Source organism: Miniopterus schreibersii (genome assembly GCF_964146895.1).
Source record: "Miniopterus schreibersii genome assembly, chromosome: 12".
In the NCBI taxonomy this organism is placed as follows: Eukaryota; Metazoa; Chordata; class Mammalia; order Chiroptera; family Miniopteridae; genus Miniopterus; species Miniopterus schreibersii.
Window position 1 is genome coordinate 9,379,535 of NC_138112.1, and position 17,827 is coordinate 9,397,361.

The 17,827-nt window shown below is 41.1% G+C and overlaps 1 protein-coding gene across 1 annotated transcript in view; it reads right to left on the reverse strand.

The window, feature by feature from the left end:
• HOATZ (HOATZ cilia and flagella associated protein) overlaps nucleotides 1-16,021 on the reverse strand; it is a 34,131-nt gene extending 18,110 nt beyond the window's left edge. Inside the window, exons 1-4 of the mRNA XM_081153832.1 lie at nucleotides 15,871-16,021; nucleotides 15,489-15,651; nucleotides 14,523-14,561; nucleotides 13,955-14,016 (exon numbers count right to left, since the gene is read on the reverse strand). Of these exons, the coding sequence (XP_081009958.1) occupies nucleotides 13,955-14,016; nucleotides 14,523-14,561; nucleotides 15,489-15,651; nucleotides 15,871-16,011 (405 nt within the window). The 5' untranslated portion in view covers nucleotides 16,012-16,021. The remainder of the gene's footprint in view (nucleotides 1-13,954; nucleotides 14,017-14,522; nucleotides 14,562-15,488; nucleotides 15,652-15,870) is intronic.
• Between the last annotated feature and the right edge of the window lie 1,806 nt (nucleotides 16,022-17,827).

Here is a 17,827-nt window from a genome sequence, read left to right on the forward strand (position 1 = left end):
TACATGGTCAATTAATCTATGACAAAGGAGGAAATAACATACAAAGGGGTAAAGACAGTCTATTCAATAAATGGTGTTGGAAAAAATTGGATATATACATGCAAAAAATGAAACTTGACCACTTTCTTATACTATATAAAAGAATAAACTCAAAATGGATTAAAGATTTAAATGTAAGACTCTAAACCATAAAATTCCTAGAAGAAAACACAGGCAGTAAACTGTTTGACACTGCTCTTAATAATAAACAAATGAGACTCTTCCAAATTAAGAACATTTTTGCACAGTAAAGGAAACCATTAACAAAATGAAAAGACAATTTACTGAATGAAAGAAGATATTTGCCAATGATACATCTGATAAGGGGATAATAATCAAAATATATAAAGAACTCACACAACTTAACACAAAAAACACAATCTGATTTAAAAATAGGCAGAGGTCCTGAATAGACATTTCTTCAAAGAGGATATACATATGAAAAGATGCTCAAAGTCACTAATCATCAGAGAAATGCAAATTAAAACCACAATGAAATATCACCTATCACCTGTCAGTCAGAATGACTCCCATTACTAAATGAACAAACAAGTGTTGGTGACCATGCACTGTTGGGAGATTGCAAACCGGTGCAGCCACTACGGAAAACAGTATGGAGGTTCCTCCAAAAATTAAAAATAGAACCACCATATGACCCAGCAATCCCAATTCTGGGTATTTATCTTAAGAAATTCAAAACACTAATTTGAAAAGCTACATGCATCCCTATGTTCACTGCAGCATTATTTACAATAGCCAAGACAGGGAAGCAACCTAAGTGCCCATCAATAGATGAGGGCATTATGTTAAGTGAAATACATCAGACAGAGAAAGACAAATACCATATAATTTCACTTATATGTGGAATCTAAGAAACAAAATAAACAAACAAAACAGAAACAAATTCATAGATACAGAGAACAAACTGATGGCTGCCAGATGGGAGGGGGTTTGGGGGACTTGGTGAAAAGGGTGAGGGGATTAAGAAGTACAGATTGGCAGTTACAAAATAGTCATGGGGATGTAAAATACAGCACAGGGAGTATAGTCAATAATTACAAATTGTAATAACTATGTATGGTGTGAGGTTGGTACTTATTGGTGAATCACTTCATAAGTTATATAAATGTCTAATCATTATGTTGTATACCTGAAGTGATTATAATATTGAATGCCAAATGTAACTGAAAAATAAAAAAAATTTTAAATGGGTAAAGAATAGTTGAATTATAATGGTACTATTGTTAGATGGGCCAGGTACAGAAACTCAGGTACAGAAACTCACCAGGGCAGGAAGCCCCAGATACCTAGCAAGGGACAAAACTGGGAAAACAAGAACAATGTCCCCAGGGTAACCTCCCCTCCCCTAGCATATTGCCGACCATGTGGTTTAGACCCACTGAGAGTTCCTCCCTAAAGATAGCATCTAGGCCTCTGGTATTTCAGCTCCAGGTCCAGAAAAGCAGCAAAACCAGACAAGTGGCACCTTGGCTGCCTCAGGACCAGATACACTGACTGACTCCCTTGCCCTGGCACCGACCCATCAGTGGAGACCAGGACCCCGAGAGGGCACAACTGAGAAGCTGTATTCTACTAAGACCCTCCCCTGAGACCTCCTCTAAGATTCCCACCTGCAAGAAAGAGATAAATAAGCTCAGGACAAAGCACCCATCAGGAGAACACCAGCGCTACCTCCATCCCTCCGAGGGGACCCCACAAGACTTGCAGACAGGGGAGCAGTGGGCAGCGGCAGCTCGTCCTGGGCTAACCCCCTGAACATATCTCCAGGGCCCCCTTTTCTCTCTCTGACTTCTCAGTGAGGCTCTCCTGTCACTTCGTCTGTGCTCCTCCTTGTTTCACTGCCCCAAGGATATTTTTGCTGCCATCAGTGCTGTGTAGCCCCACCCTTTGGATATCCCTTCCCCTTTTAATAAACTTAATTTTTCTTTATTCAGCTGTCTGAGATGGCTATTTAGCCTGCCTGCACACCACCAACCTTAACCTTTCACTTATAAACTGATGAGCTAAGATCTTATTTAATATAAACTAAGTGTCTCTGATAGGATTTTTGATTACCAGTTAGTTAAAATGAGAATTACATTCTAAATTTAGAAAATTACCTAAGCCGAACCAAGGTTCTATGGTTTTACAGAGGTTGAGAACATTATCTGATATTTTTTTCTTGAGGCTCCAGAATCTAAATTTTAAATCTATGCCAATGATTGGGAGTTAAGTGTCTAATAAGACCTCTAGGGGATTTTAGTTTTTATTCTACACAGTCTTAATTCTTAGTGGGTTCTATTCTATGTTACAAATGCAATCTTGAGGAAGGTGAGAATTTTTCTTGGCTCACAGTAAAACTATGTATTAGTAAAAAGTATCACTTTGGGCTTGATTCCAAAGGCCTGTATGCACCTCTTAGCTGGTTGATCCTGATAATAGAATGCTTCAACTATGAATATACTGTATGCATTTACTACCATTCCTTGTGTCTCTTCATTGAAATGTGCTATGTGCATTCTATAATTTCCATATAGTAAATTTATGTCTATTATAATAAGATACAGAACTTTTAGACCTCAAATAATCTGCTATGCACTTTAAAAGATGGTCTGAATAATAAGTGGAAAGGCTTTCCTTAGCACTACCCTGATTTTTAGAAGGTAGACCTAACGCAGTAATCTAAGGGAGTGGATGAAAGATGTTAGAGGAATAGTAATTGGAGAGAGGAAGAATGCTGACTTGCAGAAAAAATGCATATCGAAGCCCCTTTTTGTACTCCTGGAAATTACTTGATCTGGGTTCATTTCCCAGCTCTGACATATATAATTTTCCTTTAAAAAATGACAGCTTACTAAAATGAGAAAAAAATGTCAGTCATTACATAAAAGAGAGTCGAAACATTTTTTTCTTAAATGTAGGTTTCAATAAAATATGAATTCATCTGTTTTGAAGAAGAAAAAATGTATAATTTCTTGATTCTGTTACATATTTTTTCTTAGTTCTGTTATATATATCTTAATGGGAAACCAATAACAATTCCTTGAAGAATGTAGCTTTTGTTTTAAAATATTTACACAAAACAAATGCATGAAACTAAGTGATTTTTAAAACTGCTTTAATGTTGCTTTAAAAGGCACTTATTTTTTAAAAAAGCAATCTGAGACTTGAATTTTAATGTTGAGAAAAATACGAACATAAAATGAGCATTACATTTTAAAATTCAACAAACTATAGCTAGATAAATTAAGGATACTTCTATATATGACTAAATTATATACTATTGATGATTTAGTCTGCAGTAATTAACAAAGCTTGTCCTTAGCAAACAAATAATTAGGGTTTTCATCATGTTGATGGTGACATATGATGAATGGCTGAATGGGAACCACTTTATCTTTCAGGTATGTCTTTCCTGTCATGCCCTTAATATGTAAGAAGGAGGCCCGGCAGGTGTGGCTCAGTGGTTGAGCATGAACCCATGAACCAGGAGGTCACAATTCGATTCCGGGTTGGGGCACATGCCCTGGTTGCAGGCCCTATCCCAGGTAGGGGGCATGCAGCAGGCAGCTGATCGATGACTCTCTCTCATCATTGATGTTTCTACCTCTCTCTCTCCCTTCCTCTCTCTGAAATAATAAAAAAAAAAGATGTAAGAAGGATAGGGTGGGGGATTCACCTTCCAGATGACTCTATCTCATCTCTGGCCCATACTCCTTTAGCCCATACATTCACAGGCTTATTTGAGAGCTCAAATTGGTCTATCTTTGCTCATTTCAAAGGTACCGCAAACTCAGTAAGTCTAAGCTGAACTTTTAACCCCTCACCACTTCCTCTCAAAATACTCCCCGCCTGACCTTCATTTAATGTCCCTTGTTTCAGAAACGGGTACCATCCACCCTGTGAAGCAATCCAGAAAGCTATGAGTTATCTTTGATACCTTTTGATATCTTTGATGCCTCACCTTCCATATGCAATATGTAACTGAAGTCCTAGTTATGTTACTTGCTAAATATCTTTCAAATCTATCTACTTTTTCCTAACCCAAGCTACCGTCGCCTGCCAACTAGATGATTGCAATGACCTCCACTGTGGTTTCCCGCCTTCTGTTCTGGCCACTTTCAACCCATTCTCCATATCATACCTCCTGAACTTTTTCAGACAAATCTGATATTATCACCCCCTCACCTAAAACCCTTCAATGGCCTCTTATTGTCCTTCCTACCGCCTAACCCTCACATTCCCACACTGGCCATTCAGTTCTATGCCTTCTCAAAGCACAGGGTCTTTGCAATGGTTGTTTCTGAGCCTGGAATGCTCTCCCAAGGCTCCCTTCACCCCCTCCTTCTGGCCTAATTAATACTCACTCTTCCTTCAAATCTCAGCTTAAAGTTTGCAGAAATCCTCCCTGATTCCCTGGATTGGATCAATACTGCCCTATTAAACGTCCTCCTAACACCATGTATAATTCTTTCATAAATATCTCACAGATTAAATTGAGGACAGAGTTTGTATACTTGAAACATATTTTGTTGTTGTTGTTGTTGTTTCTTGTTGTGCTCCAGTGCCTAGCACAATAGGTTTTCTTTCTGTTTTTACTTATTCAGTGTTCTAAAAATTTAGCCTTTATAATAAAAATTTCAGAGTTTAGATATACAGTAGCCCCCCGTCCCCCTTTATTCAAGGTTTTGCTTCCCAAGGTTTACCTGTGGTCAACCTTGACCTGATAATATTAAATGGAAAACCCCAGAAATAAACAACTCATACGTTTTAAATTGTGCCCTGTTTTGAGTGGCGTGATGAAACCTTGTGCCCTCCCAATCTGTCCCATCTGGGATGTGAATCATCCCTTTATCCAGCGTCCTCACAATGTACATGATGCCCACCCATTAATTACTTAGCTGTCTCAGTTATCAGATCGACCGTCATGGTATTGCAGTGCTTGTGCTCAGGCCTCCCTTATATATCCTAACGCCTGATGCCTTGTAGCATCACAGTGCTACGTCATTTACCTCACATAATCTCATTACTTAGGCATTGCATTAGCTCACAAAATCACAAGAAGCAGAGTGAGGACGGTACAAGAAAATGTTTTGACCCAAGTGCCCCTCCCCCCGCAAAAAGAAGATATTTTAAGAGAGAGGCCACATTCATATAACTATAACTTTTATTACAGTTATATTGTTATAATCTTCTATTTTATTAATAGTTACAGTTACTATTAATCTGTTACTGTGCCTAATTTATAAATTACTCTTTATCATAGGTATGCATGTATAGGAAATAAACAGTATAGATAGGGCTGCCTACTATCTGCAGTTTCAGTGTCCACTGGGGGTCTTGGAACACATCTTCCGTGGATAAGGGGGAGACTACTCTACTGTCCTAAATAACTTCTAGGTTTTTAAAAATAAATTATTGAATTACTGTTACAATGAAAATATGCCTTTCAAAAAAAGTTATACAACAGAGTTTATTTCAATAATAGAAACAACTGTTCTTAAGTTGATTTTTTTTAACCCTCACCTGAGGATATTTTTTTCCTTTGCTTTACAGAGAGAGTAGGAGAGAGCGAAGCATCAATGTGAGAGACACACACGGACTGGCTGCCTCCCCACACGCACCCCGACAGGGACTGGGGATCAAGCCTGCAACTGAGGTACGTGCCCTTGGCTGGAATCAAACCTGGGACCCTACAGTCTGCGGGCCGATGCTCTAACCACTGAGCAAAACTGGCTAGGGCGATACATTGATTTTTGAACAGTATTTTTTGGCTTGCTCCTTCCTCTACCCCAAATTACCATAGTTAAGTGATTTTGTCTGTCTTATATACTGATGGCTCAAAGTGGTTTTCAGAAAATAACAGAACTGTTCAGCAATGTGACTGTAGTTTATGCTCCTAGGACCTGGCTTTCTTTTGTGTAGCCAAGCCTCTCACTTGAACCAAAGTTCTGGTATGTGGAAGACTGTCTTGTCTCCTGTGTTCAGTTCCTCTCTTGTCTCCTTATCTAGTGTCCCAGCTACCCTGAGACAGTGGTCCTGCCTTATTTTCTGCCCCTCAGCCTGTATCTTAATTATCACATCAAGGTGTCTCTTACATGCTGTTGAAACTTGGCACCACGATTTTAAATTTCTAACTGTTGCCTTTTCCTGGTATCACTTCCTTCAAAGAACATGCAGTCCTCATCTGCTGTGACTTACTTCTGTGGCCTACAGACTGTGTTTTCACCTGTGCCTGTTGCTTGCACAGCCTTTCTCACAACTGACTGCACGTCCGTCCAGCACTTATGAGTGTATGAGGCCTTCGCGTCTTGGTCAACCCTATGTTGCACTGTCCTATGAAATGATTGCCTCGTATCCATGTAGCTCAAGGAACTGGGCTACCATGCAGGATCGTTATCCAGACAAGTTAGACCATCCATTTATTAATTTGTAAGCATTTATTTGCTAGGTTAGGAGCTCATCTACTATTTGTCAGGCCCTGTGATTATGAAGTCAGAGAAGTCATGACCCCTTTCCTTAAGGAATGTAGAGCCTGCAGGAGAAATACATCAACTACAGCGCAGTACCCTGTGTCAGGACTGTGCACAGAGTCCTAGGGGTGCACAAAGGAGGGGGCATTTGTATCAGGCAGAGGAGTGTGTGAGAGTAAGAACAGACTTGAATGTGACCATTGACTCTTTTTAAGTAAAAGTAGGCATTAGCTAAATGGGAGACTGGGAGAAAGGCATTTCCAGGTAGAAGAAATGGTAGGCTCAGTGTCACAGAGGCATGAATCACCTGGGTGGGCTCTCGGAACTACAAGTGGTTCAAAATGGCCATAGTGCAAATCGCACTTAGAGGGGAATGGTGGTAAATGAGGCCGGAGGCAGATAGTGAAAGACTTTGTATATTAAACTACAATTCAACCAATTTCAGTAAAGTCAATTCTCATTCGCAGAGCTGTATTTTATAAACTTGCTGAAACTCTGAATTAGCAACTACTGAACCATTGCTCCTAGGTTCCTGCCTGCCTTGGGTCCCATTTCATCAATGGATCAATATATAACTTTGTTTTATGTGTGTTTATCTTTGCGTGCACCCTATTTAAAGTACATTGTTGATTCTTCAATAATGAACTCCTGGCCAGCATCACTTATTTATAACTCATGCCTGAACAAAGCTTATCTAACACATGCATTTTCCCCATAAGGCACATGGCAACTTCTTGCACTTAGGAACACCAGGAAGCACTTCAGTGCTTGGAGGCTTTTTTTAAAACAGCACACTCATTTTTAAAAAAGCTAAAAATGCAGCACTAAATAAACTGCAAAAAGGAAACCTGTTTATCGTATAAGAGCTGAAACGAGATGGCAGAGCCTCATCACCTCAGTCATCCTCAGCTAGAAATCTGTGTTTAGGCAAGTCAAAATTTTTGCTGTTCTGTGGGCATCCACCAATGACCATGAAAGCACCAGGAGTACTGATTTCGGAGCTTCAGATAAATTGTAGCTAGTAAGTGAGTTTGCACATATTACCAACACAGTGGCTCGGGGAGCTGTAAAATCTCGAGCCAAAGAGATGAATGACTGTGTCACCTCAGACTCTGGGGGCATTCTTGATTACACTTCCCATGACCAACATACCTTATCAGAGAGAAATGGCAAAATGGTGATGTAAATATAGATGCATAAATTGTTTAACTTTATTGTCCGCTCCAATATAACTCACCATGATTTTTCATCTTGTCTTTGGTAGAGGCAAAGAGAAAAGGCAGTTTTATTTTTGATTTCAGCTATGTCATGATTCTTGTCTGAGTCACCTGATCCATGGAACAATCCAGTTCTTTAATAAATTGTATTTGACTTTCCCTGCTGCTTTTAAGGTACTTACTAATTTGAACAATAAGGCTTCATGTAGCTGAAATCAAATAGATCTGCATTTATTTAAAAAAATACATGATCCTTTTTTTTGCTTCGCTCTGCATTTAATAGTTTCATTCAATCATTACAAACAGATAATTAGTATGGGTCCCTGTACAATTGTACCTTACGGTTTTAATTTTGTTCTTAAGGCAAATGTGTATAGAAGATAAAGTATACAGACCTTTGGAAAAAAGAGGAAGGGATGCACCTGGGGGCACGGCTTTACCCAATTCTGGGGCTGGTTCTGTCTGAGGCAATGAATTCAGCTACTTGATCCCAAATCTCACTCCTTTCCCCAAGTATGTTTTCATGAACTGTCAGTATTATTAAAGATTAAGAGGGGAACTTCATCTGTCAACTGAACATGTTCTCCAAGATTAAATAATGTTTGAAAACAAAGTGGTACTGTAGATGATATAAAAGAGTAATTAATATTCATATAATCTTTTTTTAAAATTCTCACCTAAGGATTTTAAAAGAGAGTAGAGGGGAGGGGAGAGAGAGAGAGAGAGAGAAACATCAATGTGAGAGAGATACATTGACTGGTTGCCTCCCACACGCACCCTGATGGGCCAGGGATCAAGCCTGCAACCGAGGTATGTGTCCTTGGCCACAGTTGAACCCAGGACCCTTCAGTCCACAAGCCAACGCTTTAACCACTGAGCAAAACCGGCCAGGGTCATAGAATCTTTTAACTATCATTTGCTACCAAAACATTTGCTTGTTATTGTTAATGCACAGCCTGTTTTTATGATTCTTCCACTTGAATTCTTTGATAAATTAGGAACAATAGTTTAAATGACTAAGTATATTTTGTTGGGGAAAGAGAAACCCACCATTCCTAGTGGTATCGGTTTTATGGGTGAAAAGGAACTCTTAGTATCACATCAGGGCAGGATAGCAAAACTAAAACCAAACACTGTTACTGAGAAAATTTAGCTTTCCTGGGAAGCCAGTCCTAACCAATTTGGCACCAAACAGGGTTTTCTTTATCTGAATTCCCTACGTATTTGGTTTGGCTCTAGGACACTGACTTCTAGTGATTCTGAGTCTCCCTCTTCCGACTTTGAAAGTGTAGGATAACAAAGGATAACATTAAAATGTTATTTCCACTTTCATGCTTCAGTGGCTAAGAATCCACCTTGTGAAACTTCTTAGATTCTTCTTCTTCCAAGAACGTCCCTATCATAGCACAACTTGCTGTTTTTCATGGCAGTGACATATAGCAAACTCACTTTTGATTTAGACTTACACTGTGGTTGGTATTGGTAGTTATAGGTTGTGTGATAGGACAGATTAAACCCCACCCCCAATGAAGGCTTTATCTGAGATGTCGACGACATACAGATTGAATAATTTCCTTATAAAAAAATTTTATGTTTACTCATGTTAAAACTTTGATTCCAGGTGGACATTTCCAAATGTCATCCATATATATATATATATATATGTGTGTGTGTATGTATGTATATGTATATGTATATGTATATGTATATGTATATGTATATGTATATGTATATGTATATGTATATGTATATGTATATATATACACCTTAAATTACCACTCTGATTTCTTCTCCCTTCTCCTAGTAAATGAATCATTTATAATTCTTTTCATAAAGAGATAATCATTAAAAAGCTTTCTGAAAGGTGGCAAAACTAGAAAGCAAATTAGCTTTATGATTTCAAAGAATGAGCTAACTATTGATTTATTATAATGTTTTCAGACTACTATAGAGCTCTCAAAGAAAGACTATGGTCCAGGATCGTGCTATAAGGTTTCCTTTATGGACAGAGTAAGCCATCTGATCTTGGCAGACTCAACTGTTTTTGGTTTCCTGCCATGGATATCCATCACAGAAATAGAAGTCGTGATTAATAGCATTTTGTCCACTAACCAAAAGCATTTATAATGTACACCTGGAAAATATTCCAAAATGGAGGATGGCATTAAAGTTAACATTGATTTTTCAACAACTGACAAATCAATATCAGTTGAGGAGAGAAAGCCATAAATGTGCTTTTAGGAGAGATGGACAACACATTTTTAGATTTTCGTTAATTTTAAGGAGATAGTGGAAGAAAAAACACTTTAAGAGAATTTATGGAAAATATTATTTCCCACTTTAAAATGAATATTATTCCAGGAATTTACTTATCATATAGAGGTTCAAAACATGTAGAAGATTCTCTTAAATTAAGTAGATTATTATGTTTTATTTGTTCAAAAGAGCTTCTACTTCCATTTATTTTCTGCCATCAAGCTAAAAATTCTAGAACAGTGGTGGTAGCAATGCAGAAAGAGTACAATAGACTTAGAAAAACAGTGGCACCCAAAATAGATCTTATGTTTTAGTAATTACAGGGAGTTCACCTTTCCTCTCATATATATAGACCCATGAGATAAAAGCAAAACAGAGAAGAGAGGTGATGTGCTAAAAATGGTCCTAAAGCAGATTAGCAAACAGATTAACTTTTGGGAGCATTCTTGCAAAAATTATCAGCCTAGAAAATCTGCCAGATGGATATATGTGGAAAGGCCAAACAAAATGGAAATATTCCTGTAGAGAGCTTACGTTCATTCATTACTTCAGTTATGCGTTTATTTATTCAACTGGAAAGGCGTGGCGGGTAAGCAAATAAGAAAAGGCCTCTGCCCTCGTGGAGGAGAAGGGAATTACCATTCGTTGAGGACAAATGTGGCCAGGCACCTTACATCCGACACCCGCTCTATGAGGGTATCATTTCTATCAGAGGACACTGAGCCTCACAGGTGTCTAATAGCTTCTTCAAATCGCACGAATAGTAAGGGCAGAGTTAGACTCCCAAACCCACTTTGTCTCCAAAGCTCACGACACTGTGGTGCTTGTAATCTAGTGGGAAAGACAGAAACATATACAATTTCCTGTAGCACAGATAAGAGACTGTGACAGATACTAGGAGAGAGGGATATGGGACTTGCTGTGGGAGCGGAGAAGGAAGCTGCTCATCTGCTAGTCTCGAGGTCGCCTCTGGGAAGGCTTCACAGAGAAGGGGGCATTTGAGCTTGGCCTTGAAGACAAATGGGGAGGAGCATTGTAGGCAGAGACATAAAAGTGCACTGCAATTTGAAGAAACAGCCTGTAGTGCCGCAGGGCTTGGAAAGATGCTTCTCACACTTGTATTCATACTACAGTTTGGAATTTTAGAATATTTGGCAGCACACCTCAACAGTGCCATGGCCAGCAGTCACTACCGCACAGTGAGTCTCATGGACTCCGCAGTTAGGATGCAGGCTTTGATTCTAGGCCCGGCCTCTTCCCAGTTGTGGGAACTTCGGAAAATCATTTCAGCTTTGTTTGATTAAATGGGGATAAGCATCCTGAGGCTGCTTGAAGGAGAATATGAGTAGATAGATGTAAACTGCTTAGCATAGTAGGGTATTAGCACACGGCACAGACTCACTAAATGGGCTGTTAGGGTACTGCGTCATAGTAGGATCTGAGGATATCTATAAGAGCATTTGGTTATTGCAAGATTCCCTTGGTTGATTTGCAACCATGGCATTGTTGGAAGAGAATTGTACTGTGCTTTGCAGTGTTGACTAAACTCTCCTGTGTACTCGCGAGGCACCGTTTCAGCAGCATTCTCTTTTCTGCTGGTTTGTTGTTTTGAAAGGCCTCTTTTCTCAAAAACACAACCTTCTTGTACACTCTACTGCACGACCCACTTGACTTAATGTACAATTTGGCAAATATCACAGCATAATGCGTATGTTTGGGTTTAGCAAAAATATATTTTACCCATTCACCACTCTGGTAGCACACATGGGGAGGGGTACACAATGTGGCCTGGCCTGGGGGTTGAGAACCTAGAGAGTAGGTTACACTGGGGGTGGGGGTGGGGGTATAAGGGAAGAAAGAGAGGGGTAGGAGGTCTCCCCCAGTCAGGTCATGGTCAGATTGGAAAGGAACTTGAATGCCACATTGAAGGGTTTGGTCTTGATCCTGCAGATATGGAGAGTCACGGAAAAAAATGACAGTAGGTTTACGGGCTGAATTGTATCCCCCCCAAATCTCTGTGCTGAGGCCCTAACCTCACAGTGTAACTGTATTTAGAGATAAGGCCTTTAGGGAGGTAATAAGGTTAAATGAAGTTATCAAGATGGGGCTCTAATGTGATAGGACCAGTATGCTTATAAGAAGAGAAAGAGACACCAGAGCTTTCCCTCTGCCAGGTGAGAACCCACGAGAAGGTGGCCATCTACAAGCCAGGCAGAGAGGCTTCATCAGAGACCCACTCTGACGGCACTTCAATCTCAGACTTCTAGCCTCCAGAACTATGAGGAGATAAAATTCTGCAGTTTAAGCCACTTAGTCTGTAGAGTTTGGTTATCGCAGCCCCAGCAGACGAATGCAGTAAGAGAGCAGCATAATTGGATTAGGGGTTTAGGAAGATAACCCTCGCTGCGGGGAGAGTTTCTTTGCATATTCTTTGATCAACTCCATACATTCTTTGAAACCCAACTCCTTCAAGAAGAGTTCTTGATTCTTTAAGCTTGATTTTAACGTCCTTCAATATATTCCCATAGTATTATGTGCATACATCTATCATAATAATGTATCATAATTCTTGACTTTAATTGACTATCTCCCCCCATTAGATTGTGAACTCCTTGAGATCAGGAACCACATCTTATGTTTGCATTCCCAGCATCTAGTACAGTACTTGGCACAGAGCAAGTTCTCAATAAATATCTGTGGAATTAAGTAATTCATAAGTTAATAGAAAGACCTGGGGCAAGAAAACCAGTCCTAAGATATTAATAGTCCATTAGCCGAACATCCATCTATAACTCATACCATATTGTCTTAAATTGTTTGACAAAAGATGAAAAAATTGAAAATATTGTATCTTTAACCTTTTATTTCTAATCCTATCCAAAATGAAATTAAATGAAACTTTAACTCCAAAAGTGCTGAAGAGGTTGATTTTTAATGACTTTTGCCTCACTGAAAATTAGGCTCCTTCCCTCCTTCCCTTTAAGTCCTAGTATAAGTATACAGTACCTAATATCCTCAAGAGAGAAGAAAGTGCTGACTATTTCTAATCACCTAATTTGTTTGGAGGAGTCACCAATATCCACAAAGTGAATTAATGTGATCAGCAAACTCAAATGCATTGTTCTGTAATTTATGCACAATTCCCGATAAGTCTTTCAGAGTTTGCCAATATGTGCAATGATTAAAGACAGGCCAAAGCAAATCCTCAGTCTTTGCCTTTATAGTACAGGAACAGTTACGGGAATGGAATTTATCCATTAACCAAAGTATTTCTATAAATCACAGCATTAATTGCTGAGTTAAATGCTGTGCCTGCATCATGAAGAACAAACAAGATATTGCCAAAAAGAGATGTGTTCAGTTGATTTGACAACACCAATGTGTTTAATTTCAGCCCTTAGTGAAAATGGTTCTAGATGACAGACTCATTCCTCTGATGATTTAATGTTGACCTAGTAGGACAGTCAATTACATTCAACATGTCTGTTCTTAAAACATTGTATATGGTTTGGGGCCTTATTGGATGGAAAGCATGTGAATCCATTTCTCTCCACTTCCCGTTGTTCCTATACATCCCTTGGCTTTTGCGGAGACTGAGACTAGCCAGTTTAATAGAATTTCTTAATTTTCAATTAAAATTCTAACAGAAGTTTTCCATTTGCTCAAGCAGACATACCAGAAGTAGAAAAAAAAAATGTTTTTTTAGGTTTTTTTTAAATCCTCATGCAAGGATATTTTTTCCATTGCTGTTCAGAGAGAGTGGGAGGGAAAGAGAGAGAGCGAGAAACATTGATGTGAGAGAGACACATTGATTGGTTGCCTCCCGAGTGTGCCCTGACTAGCCTGCAACCGAGCTACGTGCCCTTGGGTGAAGTAGAAAATTTTTATACACATATGTTAAAAAAGAATAACTGAGATTATTTAGAAAGCTTAATGAAAATCAGATGACCTTCTGAAATGTTGGCCTACCTTTTCCAGATATTTTTTTTTCTCCTCAATCTGTAGGGTTTCAGCAATGGCATCTGTACCCTCTAAAGAAAATAAAGTCAAATTCAATCTGAAATAATTTTATCATGATTTTACAATAATATTGATATAAAATTGCTTAAGGATTGAAAGGTAATACATAGAGTAGGAAGGTAAACACAAATACATACTGTGTCTTAAAACTTTATAAACCAGATTCATAAATAATTGGAGATGGAATTAATTAGCTGTGGCTGCAGGAGACCTCTAATCTCTTTAGAAGACCACTAAATCTGAGTCTGGAGACAAGAAAAGGTCTCTAAAGAGAACATATTTGGTTTTAGACATTCCAATTTCCACATTCCTATTCAAAATATTATAGGAATTGAAAAAAAAATTATAGCAATTGAGGCATTTTCCTCTCAATAAATAGGGTGATTCCTGAGGCAGGGCTTTGGTACGTAATTCAGAAAGTTGTGCTAAAGTGTAAAGTTGGGTCCTTGTACTTACTATGCATTTTCTGAAGAATCTCGGAATCAGGATGTTGAAAGGCATAAAACTTGGTACTTACTGTTTTTCTTGGGACAAAAAGACTGCAAGTAACCTTTCTCTAAAAATTAAAAAAGAATAGAAATCATTGGAAAACCACAGCATTAAAGGTCTTTAAGCTTTCTATACCTATAAAAATGGCATAATAACAGTTTCCACATTTTAGGCCTTACTAAGGTCTTGCAGGCCAGAAACTTGGTTCCTAATGTTGACTCTGCCTTCAACTCTCTCTGGGGATTTTATGTTTGAACTCAGTGATGTAAACAGCTATTCTTAATATCCTTTCAGCCAAGATATAATAACATTTCTCCAGATGATTCTATACCCTTTGGCCAAATAGATGCCAAAGCCTCAGGGATACTTTAAGATGTAACAAAGACACCACTGATCCCTTTGGGTAGAAGAACTGCGGAGAAGTTTGAAGAACTATTTGTATTGGGTTTTAGACATTTCAAAGGAAAGATTCTTATTTTAATTAGATTTGATAGATAAATGGATAAAGATGTGGCATGTTAGCCATAAAAAAGAATGAAATCTTGCCATTTACGACAACATGGATGGACCTAGAGTGTACTATGCTAAGAGGAATTAGACAGAGAAAGACAGATATCGTATGACTTCACTTACATGTGGAATCTAAATCACAAAATAAGTGGACAAACAAAACAGAAACAGACTCATAGATACAGAGGACTCATTGCCAGACGGGAGGGATGTTAAGGGAATGGATGTAAAAGGTGAAGGGAAATGACAAATTGCCAGCTATAAAAATAGTCCCAGGACGTAAAAGTAAAGCATAGGGAATATAGCATACTAGACTTATGGGGGGGGGGTTCACTTCCTAAGTTATATACTTAATCACGATGCTGTACACGTGACGCTAATACAATATTGAATGTCAACCATAATTGAAAAAAAAAAAAAGAATTATGTTCAGCAGCCCCTCCTGGGAGGGGCCCTGGTACCTTCCCCAGGGACAGCTACGCACCAGCCGCGCTGCTCCGGGAGGACCCCGCCACCGGCAGGCGCTGGCTGCTGCACCCCGACAGCACCAGCTGGGACTCGTTAGGGGGGTACATGGACGCCGTGATCCAAAACTGCTTGGCCAAGTTCGCGTCCTTTTCTGAAGAGCCGGTGAACACCAGCAATCCCTGGGGACACATTTCGCGGGACTCCCTGCGGTCGCCGGGACTAGCACCGCGCCTCGCTTCCATGGCAACTGAGGACGCTCCTCCGAGGCCGGCGCCTCTCCCAGCCCCGCCTCTCGGACAACCGCCCGGCCGACGGCAACCGCCCCGGAAACCCTGAGTTTCCTCGCTGGAAGCTGGGTTCCAGGGCGCTTTGGTGCTCCCCCCCGCCCCGAAGCCCACCTCTGCGGTGATCACAGGCTTCTGGACCAGTCTCAGGCCTGGGAGCCCAGAGAGGAGAGTCAAAGCAGCAGCTTGGGGCGTGCCTCGTCCTGCGGGAGTGGGCGGGGAAGTCCTGGGCCAGCCTTCCACCTGCCTCCCCATTCTCCAGCTTCCGTCCCCCAAAGGCTATCTAGACAAAGCTTTCCTTAGCCCCGCCGCCCCAGTTCCCCACCCCACCCCCGCCCCGCACTGCCCTAGCTCACCTGGGCCCCCCTTTGGTTGGAGCATTAAACAGGGCCCTCGGCATTCCAGTGGGAACTAGGGGTCTCAACTGGGCTGGCTGGTACCGGCGGATATTGTTTTTGTTATTAACACCCCCCCCCCCCATCCTTTAAGACGAATTTTAGGACAGAAGTGGATTTAGATGGTAACTTCATCTACTGACGTGTCATCCTAAAAGCTGCCTAGACTGCAACAGTGTAAATGAGTTAAATTTATGTCTCATGAGTGGACTCAGTCCTTTCATGAAAAATAAATTAAGGAAACGCTTGTGAATGTAGTCTTATCAAAATACTAACAAGTGCTCGGGAGACTTTGGTTAATCTAGGAACAATTTAACCATTTCAGCGATAGGAACGTTGCAATTTACTCTGGCAGGAATCGAGATGATCCTCATAAAGGCCAACTTAGGAAATGAATACATGCTAATAACCACAATTTATGACGTTATGGCACTTTATTCTTTCAAAATATTAATACAGTCCCATAGAAAAGATACTTCGAAAGCTGATAATCACAGGTCTATGCAATGACACATTATCAGGTAAGGAAAAAAAAAACCCTCTCTGTCAATCTCTCTGAAATTTTCCTGGTGAAGAGCCTGAAGAAATACTGAAAAATCGTATATAAAAATCCATATATATTACAAACGCAGCATATTTAGCAGATAAAATGGTCTCTCTTGGCTGAGCTATCGATAAATAGGCAATGATTAATATTCGCGTGTTCCAGTTGGCCTCCTCCAAACACATTGATGAGCAGGGGCAGCTCATTTGGACGAATTCCCAAATCTTTTTACCTGGCCGTGTAGTTAGTGATTGGTACTATTAGCAATCAGCTAACTACACTGCCTAGTAACTAGACTCACAGAAAAAAAAGTTTCCTTTCATCGCAGGCTGCAGTTGACCCCCCCCCCCCCCCACGCATGGTGACCGGGACATCACTGGTTGCCCTGTAGCTCACTGTGGCTGGTGGATGTGCGGATGCCCTGCTGGGTAATGAAAAATAGGCTCCAGGAACCACAGCTCTGCAGCGTTAATAGTTACAGGGCGGGCTCCTCCCCGCAGTTTAAAAGCCTGTCTCACAACTAAAGCCATTAAGTCCCACAAATTTCGCTTTCCTTAGGGCCTGCACAACCTTGCTTTTACTCTGAGAGAGGGCGACAGCCTAAGGGGGTCTGGCAGCAGCAGGCCGCGGGGATTTGCGGGGCTTCCCTCGCGCGCGGGCAACGTGCTGGCCCAGGCGCGCGAGGCCCACGGAGCCCCGACGCCTCCGCCCCGGCGGCGCCGCTTTCTCCCCCTCCCCGCGCTTCGGGCGGGCCCCTCGCCACCCGGGCGGCGTCCTCCAGCGGCGGTGGGTGAGGCTGTGCCTTGTTTTGATGGCAGTGGAGTTAGTGATTGCAAGCGCCAGAGTACAATCAGCTAATTACACTGCCTACAAACCGAGCACCGGGCGCCCGCGGGCTGCAGCTCCCGGACGGTCCGCAGCGCCGACGCCGTGTCCCCGAGCCGGCGGGCGGGAATCGGGACCCGTGTCGACCCTGCACTTCACCGGGACGATGCCCGCAGAGCCTGGGCGCGAGGGTCTCTGGAGGACGCCTCCGGACCCACCGGGGACCCTCGTCCGGCCCGCAGGCTGCGCTGTCCCCGCAGGGCTCGCCGCGCACACTCGGCGTGGCGCGGCCAGCGGGCGGCGCTCC